This window comes from Rana temporaria, chromosome 6, assembly GCF_905171775.1.
Source record: "Rana temporaria chromosome 6, aRanTem1.1, whole genome shotgun sequence".
Taxonomy (NCBI): domain Eukaryota; kingdom Metazoa; phylum Chordata; class Amphibia; order Anura; family Ranidae; genus Rana; species Rana temporaria.
In genome coordinates, this window is record NC_053494.1 from 15,130,061 (window position 1) to 15,141,301 (window position 11,241).

The window sequence follows — 11,241 nt, forward strand, 5'->3', positions numbered from 1 at the left end:
AATTTCCATGCAAAATAATGGTACTGCTTTCAGCACCTAAAATATGAAAGAATCATACCGCCAGGGAGGTTAAAAAAAAGTTAAATAAAAAAAAAACATTATGGGCCAGATCCACAGACGAAGTACGCCGGCGTATCTACTGATACGTCAGCGTACTTTCAAATTTCCCGCGCCGTATCTTTAGTTTAAATCCTCAAACCAAGATACGACGGCATCTGGGATCGATCCGACTTCGTACGCCTTCAGATCTTAGATGCAATACTTCGGCGCCCGCTGGGTGGAGTTTGCGTCGTTTTCCACGTCGGGTATGCAAATTAGCGATTTACGACGATCCACGAACGTACGCGCGGCCGTCGCATTTTCTAACGTCGTCTGTAGTCGGCTTTTTCCGGCGTATAGTTAAAGCTGGTATTTTGCGGTGTATAGATAGACTTGCCATGTTAAGTATGACCGTCGTTCCCGCATCGAAATTTGAATTTTTTTTATTTTTTGCGTAAGTCGTCCGTGAATAGGGATAGACGTAACTCACGTCTAAGTTAAAAAAATGACGTCCTAGCGACGTCATTTAGTGCAATGCACGGTGGGAAATTTCAGGACGACGCATACGCAGTTCATTTGGCGCGGGGACGCGCTTCATTTAAATGAAACCCGTCCCCAACCCGCCCAATTTGAAATCCGCCGCCAGAAATACACTACGCCGCCGTAACTTACGGCGCGAACTCGCTGAGGATTCGAATATACGCCAGGTAAGGTACGGCGGCGTAGTGTATCTCTGATACGCTGCGCCGATCCAAATGTATGTGGATCTGGCCCATTATAACTGGTGTTATTTGCAGGACAAAGAAAAAGTGCTTTGATCTGTGCATTACAATTTTTATATCAATAAACATTTTTCTTACTTTTTTTTAAGTTTGGTTATGTGGATTTCTGTATATACTAATTTCTGAAAAATAAAATTAACCTTCCATTCCAATTAATGAAAATATAACAAATTACCTTCATATTTCTAAGCCAAAAGATAACTGAAATAATCATCATAAGATTTCAGTACCCACATTTTTTTTTTTTTTAGACCTTTTTAACTTTTCTCTTTGAAAAAAAAAAAGTTTTGTAGATATAGCAATATCCTATGGAAAACAACGGATCTATGCTAGAATTCTACATCTTGCCATTCTTCATGACAGCTGACAAAAAACTGTTCATATTCAACATTGTCTTCTTTTTCCTAATCTATTTATTTGGAATTCTGGTGAACCTCGTTATCATTACAGTGATATGTTTGGATTTCCAATTACACACCCCGATGTATCTGTTTATCTGCAACCTGTCCATTATTGATACATGTTATACTACTGTTAATATTCCAAAGCTTCTCTACATTCTACTGTCTGGAAATAACACCATATCCTTTACAAAATGCTTTATCCAGATGTACTTTTTCTTTATAGCAGACAGTGTTGAGATTATGATTATTTTTATAATGGCGTATGATCGATACGTCGCAATTTGTCACCCTTTACACTATCACCGTATACTTAACAAGAAAATCTGCATATTATTAACGATGGTCATCTGGATCAGCGGTTGTTTAAATTCATCTTTACTTACAAGTTCCATCTTAAAAATGCTCTTTTGTTCTTCTTTTAATATTCACCAGATCTTCTGTGATGCTAAAGCTCTCATCAATATTGCCTGCGGTGGTACTGAAATGTTTTATATCATCATGTATATAGAGTGTTTAGTATTTGGGCTCTGTCCAGTTATGTGCAACTTGATGTCCTATGTAAAGATTTTCAGGGTCATAATAAAAATGAAATCTAAGGATGGCAGGAAAAAAGCCTTCTCCACCTGCTCATCCCACCTCACCGTCACGGCCATCTACTATGGATCTTGTACAGCTGTGTATATGATACCCCCATCAGATCGCTATAACTTACTGGAACAGATCTTAACCGTGTTCTATACTACAGTGGTTCCCATGTTGAACCCTCTCATATACAGTCTACGAAACAAAGACGTAAAGAACTCTTTGTGGAAATTGTTGGCATGATACTTACAAGACCATGTTTACTGAAAGCCCCAGGGGTGTCAAACTCAATTTCATTGTGGACCGCATCAGCATTATGATTAGTGTTGAGCGGAATACGCCATATTCGATTTCGCGATATATCACGAATAAATAGACGAATATTGGTGAAATATTCGCTAAAATCGAATATTCGTGATATTTTATAAAAAAAAAAAAAAATTGCGAAATTTCGCTAATGCGAAATTGATTGCGAAATTTTGACAACTGTGGTAGGAGAACTCTGATTGGCTCTGATGCAAAAGAAGGGCGGAGAAAGTATTCGCGAATATTCGTGATATTTTATCGAAATTTCGCTAATGCGAATGCGAAATTGATTGCGAAATTTTGACAACTGTGGTAGGAGAACTCTGATTGGCTCTGATGCAAAAGAAGGGCGGAGAAAGTATTCGCGAATATTCGTGATATTTTATCGAAATTTCGCTAATGCGAATGCGAAATTGATTGCGAAATTTTGACAACTGTGGTAGGAGAACTCTGATTGGCTCTGATGCAAAAGAAGGGCGGAGAAAGTATTCGCGAATATTTGTGATATTTTATCGAAATTTCGCTAATGCGAATGCGAAATTGATTGCGAAATTTTGACAACTGTGGTAGGAGAACTCTGATTGGCTCTGATGCAAAAGAAGGGCGGAGAAAGTATTCGCGAATATTCGTGATATTTTATCGAAATTTCGCTAATGCGAAATTGATTGCGAAATTTTGACAACTGTGGTAGGAGAACTCTGATTGGCTCTGATGCAAAAGAAGGGCGGAGAAAGTATTCGCGAATATTCGTGATATTTTATCGAAATTTCGCTAATGCGAATGCGAAATTGATTGCGAAATTTTGACAACTGTGGTAGGAGAACTCTGATTGGCTCTGATGCAAAAGAAGGGCGGAGAAAGTATTCACGAATATTCGTGATATTTTATCGAAATTTCGCTAATGCGAATGCGAAATTGATTGCGAAATTTTGACAACTGTGGTAGGAGAACTCTGATTGGCTCTGATGCAAAAGAAGGGCGGAGAAAGTATTCGCGAATATTCGTGATATTTTAATCGAAATTTCGCTAATGCGAATGCGAAATTGATTGCGAAATTTTGACAACTGTGGTAGGAGAACTCTGATTGGCTCTGATGCAAAAGAAGGGCGGAGAAAGTATTCGCGAATATTCGTGATATTTTATCGAAATTTCGCTAATGTGAATGCGAAATTGATTGCGAAATTTTGACAACTGTGGTAGGAGAACTCTGATTGGCTCTGATGCAAAAGAAGGGCGGAGAAAGTATTTGTGAATATTCGGAAATCGAATATTCGCGATTGCGAATATTCGGCAACATAAAAGGATCGCCTCAGCTTAGCTACTCGGCCCAGGGTCTCTAATCATACCAGCAATGCTTTTAGACGTCGATAGGTTGTGATCTGTTTTAAAAATAAATTTGAAAAAATACGAATATTCGGAATAGCGAATTTTGGCCGCGAAATTCGAGTTATTCGCGAATATTCGAATATGCCATATTCGTAACGAATATTCGCAATGCGAATATTCGTGAGCAACACTGATTATGATTGCCATCAAAAGGGCCGGTTGTATCTGTAAGATTAGAGGTCCAGCGCATCCCCTCCCCTTACATCACCCCACCATCAGAAGTTGCGTCCCCGCTCTCCCTTACATCACAGTGCACCCCCCTTTCCTTATGTTGCTGTTGGGAAGAAGCTGGATGCATTGCTTGAAAGCAGAAAGTAAGGGTCTGGAGGACCAGAGGGGGGCTGGAGCTCTCCTGCAGTTACAGGAGAGGTGCGAGGGCCACATGAAATGGCCTAGAGGGCCGGATTCGGCCGGCGGGCCTTGTGTTTGACACCTAAGGCACCTGTACACACGATCGGACAAAACCAATGAAAACGGACTGAAGTTCAGTTTCATCGGTCCAAACCGACCATGTGTGGGCCCCATCGGTCAGTTATCCTTCGGTCCAAAAATTTAGAACTTGCTTTAAAATTTAACCGATGGACGCCTAACCGATAGGTCAAAACCGATGGTTAGTACGCAAAAGCATCGGTTCAAGACCTGCGCATGCTCAGAATCAAGTCGACGCATGCTTGGAAGCATTGAACTTCATTTTTCTCAGCACGTCGTTGTGTTTTACGTCACTGCGTTGGATCGTGTGTAGGCACATCAGACCATCAGTCTGCTTCATCGGTGAACCGATGAAAACGGTCCTTCGGACCATTCTCATCGGATGGACCGACCGTGTGTACGCGGCCTAAGGTGTATTCTTTATATAAAGTTTTATTTTTACATTGTGTTCCGTAGTAGTAGCCTAGCATATTTTAGGGATGAATAAATCAGAAAAAAGTTTGGTTCAAGCGAACCCTGCAGAAATTCCACAAATCCTGAATGTAGTGCTAATGAAGTCCTTTTGAAGTGAATCTTATTTTTTTTTTTAAGGATAATTTGCAAAAAAAAAGGTTATGGGTATATAGAGTACCTATCACCCTTCTTTGAGTGATAGGTACTATTTTTTTTAATCACTTGTCATATGACGGCCACAGGAACCCTCCGTCCCTTCTTTCCTACAAGTCTTTATACAGTAATTAGTGCATATTTATGGCACTGTTCGCTGTATAAATGTGAATGGTCCCAAAATAGTGTCAAAAGTGTCCGATCTGTCCGCCGTAATATCGCAGTCCTGACAAAAAATGCAGATAACCGCCATTACTAGTAAAAAAAAAACTATAAAAATAAATGTCATAACTGCTATAACTTTTGCGCAAACCAATCAATATACGCTTATTGCGATTTTTCATGCAGCCTCATCAATGCCCCTTTTTAGCCTCAGTGCAACCTCACCATCAATGCAGCCTGGTCATCTCCTGTTCTGTGTGTGTGAGATGTGAGAGCTGAACAGGAGATGACGGCTCATGAATTACGGCTGTTCGGCTCTCCCTCGGCAGTCACACACACACACAGTCCCGCCTCCGCCATCGGCATTGGACAAGCTCCTGTGATACACAGAACACTGGTCCAATGCCAGTGGCGGAGGCGGGACTGTGTGTGTGATGTGAGAGCCGAACAGGAGATGACGGCTCGTGAATTATGGCTGTGTTCATCCCCCTTCTTACCTTCCAAGGTACACTATCGGCGTATAACACGCACCCACGATTTGCCCCCTATTTTCAGGGGAAATAAGTGCGATAAATACGGCACTTGCATATAAACCATCAAAGCCTTTTGATTTTGGGTCCCATAGACTTCAATGGGGTACGTTATTCGGTTCCGAAGGAGAGCCACCAGAGGGCGCGCTCGCTTCACAGTGGGGTACCCGATGCGCGTGGCCACCGGCCACGCGTGATCTCGCGCACGAGCAGCAGCACGGGGGTTTGTGTGTGTAAACACACAAATTAAATCCCCATGCTGTCAGAGGAGGGATGACAGAGCGTGTGTTTCTACAAAGTAGAAACCACAAATTGACATCTCTCCTAGTTAGTCCCACCCCCCCACAGTTAGAACACACAATAGGAAACACAGTTAACTCCGCGGACCGTTTTCATCGGACATGTTCGGTCGTGTGTACAAGGCCTTAGATCCGACAGGTGTAAGTGTCTTAGGCTGCAATTTCAGGCTGGCCGCTTGGTGGCGCTTCCATATTTTTACGCAAGGAATATGCAAATTAGTATTTACGCCAATTCAGAAACGAACGACCGCCCGGCGCTTTTTTTTTTACGTAGTTTGCGTTCGGCTTTTTCCGGCGTATAGTTACCCCTGCTATATGAGGCGTAGCTAATGTTAAGTATGGCCGTCGTTCCCGCGCCGAGTTTTGAAATTTTACATCGTTTGCGTAAGTCGTTCGCGAATACGGCTGGACGTAATTTACATTCACGTCAAAAGCAATGACGTTTTGCGGAGGATTTTCGAGCATGCACACTGGGATGTTTTCACGAACGGCGCATGCGCCGTTCAAAAAAAACGTAAAATACGCGGGGTCAAGCACAATTTGAATAAAACACGCCCCCCACATCCCCATTTGAATCAGGCGGGCTTACGTCGCTACACATACGTTACGCCGCCATAACTTAGGGCGCAAGTTCTTTCTGAATATGGAACTTGTGCCCAAAGTTAGAGCGGCGTAACGTATCTAAGATACGTTACGCCGGCCGGACAGATACACCATTGTATCTGAATCCGGCCCATGGCCTTTTTTTATATGGAGAACCACAACTTTCTGCATGTGCATTGTGATGCGCTGACGTGTGGGTGCGTTGCCCTCCTACTGTTCTATTGCATTGGGGCCGCCATTCAAAATGACCATTCATTGCATTTTTATCATGAATTATCACAAAACAAAAACACAGGCCCAGATTCACGTAGGGCGGCGTAACTATGTGCGGGTGTAGCGTATCTTATTTACGCTGCCGCAACTTAGAGAGGCAAGTGCTGTATTCACAAAGCACTTGCGTCCTAAGTTACGGCGTAAATGGGCTGGCGTAAGCGCGCATATTTCAAAGTAGGCAGGTCGTGGGCGTGTTGTATTTAAATTAAGCTTGACCCCATGTAGATGCATGGCCGAACGAACGGCGCATGCGCGCGCATGCTCATTATCACGTCGTATTTACGCCCAAAGATACGCCGGCTCAATGCCTGTGACGTGAACGTAACCTACGCACAGCCCCATTCACGTACGACTTACATAAACCACGTAAAAAGATACCCTTGTTCCGACGTCCATACCTTGCATGGGCTGCGCCACCTAGAGACCAGCTTTATCTTTACGCCGGCGTATGTCTTACGTAAACCGCGTAACTAATTGCGAAGGGGCGTACGTACGTTCGTGAATCGGCGTATCTTGCTCATTTACATATTCAACACGGAAATCAACGGAAGTGCCACCTAGCGGCCAGCGTAAATATGCACCCCAAGATACGACGGCGTAGGAGACTTACGCCGCTCGTATCTTGGCAGAATTTATGCGTAACTGATTCTATGAAGCAGGCGCATAGATACGACGGCGCCCATTCGGATTTACGACGGCGTATCTGGAGATACGCCGTCGTATGTCTTTGAGAATCTGGGCCACAATCTATTGCAGATGTTTATAGAACTGTCATCAATGACATGTCATTTTCCGATCATCTTAGAATAAGAGCTGTGGTCAAGGATATTATTGCATTTGCATTGCATATTAACTTGTTTTGAAGTTTCCACTTTGTGCGTTTTTTCTGTTTTTTCAATCCTCTGAGCTTCTTTCTTCCCATGGAAAACATTACACACCCGGCTCTTCTGTTGGATATACAGTTTGCAGTCTGTGCAATCTTTAGTCAGTCACCAACACAATGACGTAAAAACCCTCCCTATACAATCTATTCAATGTGTATGTAGATTGGTTTGTCCTTTCTCTACATAATTAGTAGCTGTAAATTGTTCAATCAGATTGTAAGGAATTTAAACAGTTTGTAGATACTGACAGCTAAAAGGCTCCGGGGCGGATTTACTAAAAGTATTGTGAAGACAGAGTTGGGTTGATTTAGAAGATAAATATGTTGGGCCAGATTCACAAAAGAATCACGCCGGCGTATCTATTGATACGCCGCGTAATTTTAAATTTCCCGCGTCGTATCTTTGTTTTTGTATCTACAAAACAAGATACGACTGCATCTGGGATCGATCCGACAGGCGTACGTCTTAGTACGCCGTCGGATCGTAGATGCATTTTCTTTCCGCCGGCCGCTAGGTGGCGTTTCCGTCGAATTCCGCGTCGATTATGCAAATTAGATAGTTACGACGATCCACGAACGTACGTCCGGCCGGCGTATTCTTTTACGTCGTTTGCGTTCGGCTTTTTCCGCCGTATAGTTACCCCTGCTATTATGAGGAGTACTCAATGTTAAGTATGGCCGTCGTTCCCGCGTCAAATTTTGAATTTTTTACGCCGTTTGCGTAAGTCGTTCGCGAATACGGCTGTACGTCATTTACGTTCACGTCAAATCCAATACGTCCTTGCGACGTAATTTGGAGCAATGCACACTGGGATATTTTACGGACGGCGCATGCGCCGTTAAAAAAAACGTAAAAAAAACGCGGGGTCGAGTCAAATTTAAATAAAACACACCCCCAACATCCCCATTTGAATTACGCTGCCTTACGCCGCAACACATACGTTACGCCGCCGTAAATAAGGGCGCAAGTTTTTTCAGAATACAGAACTTGCGCCCAAAGTTACAGCGGCGTAACGTATCAGGGATACGTTACGCTAGCAGAAAGATCCGCTGATCTTTCTGAATCTGGCCGTTATATATATATATATATATATATATATATATATATATATATATATATATATATATATATATATATATATATATATTGGTTGTATATTCTGTCATGCCGCGTACACACGATGGGAAATTCCGACAAGAAAACCGTGGATTTTTTTCCGACAGAATTTTGGCTCAAACTTGTGTTGCATACACACCAAATTCCGACCGTCAAGAACGCGGTGACGTACAACACTACAACGAGCCGAGAAAAATGAAGTTCAATGATTCCGAGCATGCGTCCAATTGATTCCGAGCATGTGTGTTTTTAGCGCATCGGAATTGCATACAGACGTTTGGAATTTCCGACAAGAAGTTTTCCCGTCGGAAGATTTGAGAACCAGCTCTCAAATTTTTGCTGTCGGAAACTCAGACAGAAATAGTCCGATGGGGCCTACCGCACGGTCGGAATTTCTGACCAAAAGCTCACATCGAACTTTTCTTGTTGGAAATTCCGACCGTGTGTACGCGGCATAAAAAGTCATTTAGCTAGATTCAGGTAGGGGCGCGCAACTTTAAGGCGGCGTAGCGTATCGTATTTACGCTACGCCGCCTTAAGTCAGAGAGGCAAGTACTGTATTCACAAGGGGCCAGATTCACAAACGAGATACGCCGTCGTATCTCTGTTTCTAACTATGCGACTGATTCATAGAATCAGTTACGCATAGCTAGCCCTAAGATCCGACAGGTGTAATTGAATTACACTGTCGGATCTTAAGGATGCAATTCTAGGCCGGCCGCTAGGTGGCGAGGCCATTGCGGCCGGCGTAGAATATGCAAATGAAGACTTACGGTGATCCCCGAACATCCCGAACGGCACCTTCGATCTAAATCTACGTAGTTTCCGTCGAGTTACGCCGCATAAAACTAGGGCTGAGCCCTAGTTCTCTTAAGCCTTGGTAAGTATGGCCGTCGTTCCCGCGTCGAAATTTAAACATCAACGCCGTTTGCGTAAGACGTCCGTGAATGGTGCTGGACGCCATTTACGTTAACGTCTAAGCAAATGACGTCGGTGCGACGTCAGTTAGCGCAATGCACGTTGGGTAATTTACCCGACGGAGCATGCGCAGTACGTCCGGCGCGGGAGCGCGCCTAATTTAAATGGGACTCGCCCCATTCGATTGGGCCCGCCTTGCGCCGGACGGATTTAAGTTACACCGCTGCAAATTTCCAGGTAAGTGCTTTGTGGATCGGGCACTAACTTGTGTAATTTGCGGCGGTGTAACTTAAATCAGAAAAGTTACGTTGCGCCCGCTGGTTGTGAATCTGGCCCAAAGTACTTGCCTCCTAACTTACGGCGGCGTAGCGTAAATGCGGTGGGCGCAAGCGTGCCTAATTCAACATAGGCTGAGGGGGCGTGTTTTATGATAATTTGGTTTGACCTGCCGTGATTGACGTTTTTTTGAACGGCGCATGCGCCGTCCGCCTACATTTCCCAGTGTGCATTGCGGCTAAGTACGCCGCACGGTCCTATTGATTTCGACGTGGACGTAAATTACGTAAGCCCCTATTCACGGACGACTTATGCAAACGACGTAAAATTTTCGAATTTCGACGCGGGAACGGCGGCCATACTTTAACATTACTATTCCAACTATTTGATGGAATATCTTTAGGCCTGATAATGCGTTACGTAAACGGCGTACCTGTACTGCGTCGGCCGGGCGTACGTTCGTGAATAGGCGTATCTAGTGATTTACATATTCTACGACGACCGCAATGGAAGCGCCACCTCGCGGCCAGCCTAAATATTGCACCCTAAGATAGGACGGCGCAAGCCGTCGTATCTTAGATAGGTTTAAGTGTATCTCTGTTTGAGAATACACTTAAACTTAGGTTGGCGCAGATTCCGAGTTAGGTCGGCGTATCTACTGATACGCCGAACTAACTCTTACTGAATCTAGCTCATTCTGTGTAACGATTGCCTTGATTGTCTCCAAAGGCTATTTACACCTTTTTTTTGCAAAGAATGCTATCTCAACCTTTCAAGACCTGGTCAGCCAACGAGCCTTGGAATTGACAACTATGGGCCAGATTCACGTAGATCAGCGGATCTATAGATCCGCTCGATCTACGTGATTTAAGATCCGCTCCCGCAAGTTTGAGAGGAAAGTGGCTAATTCACAAACCACTTACCTCCAAACTTGCGGCGGCGGATCCTAAATCCCCCGGCGGAATTCAAATTCCGCGGCTAGGGGGAGTGTACTATTTAAATCAGGCACGTTCCCGCGCCGATTTAAATGCGCATGCGCCGTCCGGGGGAATTTCCCGGCGTGCATTGCTCCCACTGACGTCACTAGGACGTCAGTGGTTTCGACGTGAGCGTGACTTGCGACGCGCGTGTTTGTGAATCGGCGTACGCAAACGACGTTAGAAAATTCAAATTCGACGCGGGAACGCCGGCTATACTTAACATTGGCTGCGCCTGATAAAAGCAGGGGTAAGTATACGACGGGAAAGCAGCTACGGAAACGTCGTAAGAAGACTGCGTCGGGTCCGCGTGCGTTCGTGAATTTGCGTATCTCGCTGATTTACATATTATTCAGTGTAAATCAGCGGGAACGCCCCCCGGCGCCATTTTTAAATTGAAAAAAAGATCCGACAGTGTAACACAGTTACACCTGTCAGATCTTAGCCCTATCTATGCGTATCTGATTCTATGAATCAGGCGCATAGATAGGACCAGTGTAAGTCAGAGATACGATGGTGTATCTGTAGATACACCGTCGTATCTCTTTGTGAATCTGGCCCAATGTAAACAAGTATTGTGCATTTCAATTGAGATTTGTCTTCAAAGACCCTTGAGCTAGACAGTTCCCACCCTTTTGGGAAAACATAAATTGTATTGTTCTCCCTAGC

General features: G+C 44.0%; 1 protein-coding gene across 1 annotated transcript; it reads left to right on the forward strand.

The window, feature by feature from the left end:
* Positions 1–1,147: 1,147 nt before the first annotated feature.
* LOC120944373 (olfactory receptor 1G1-like) lies at positions 1,148–4,768 on the forward strand (the record flags this gene model as incomplete). The annotated part of the gene is made up of 2 exons (XM_040358428.1): positions 1,148–2,027; positions 4,758–4,768. Coding segments are annotated over exons 1-2 (891 nt in total), but the record flags the coding sequence as incomplete, so codon positions are not given.
* Between the last annotated feature and the right edge of the window lie 6,473 nt (positions 4,769–11,241).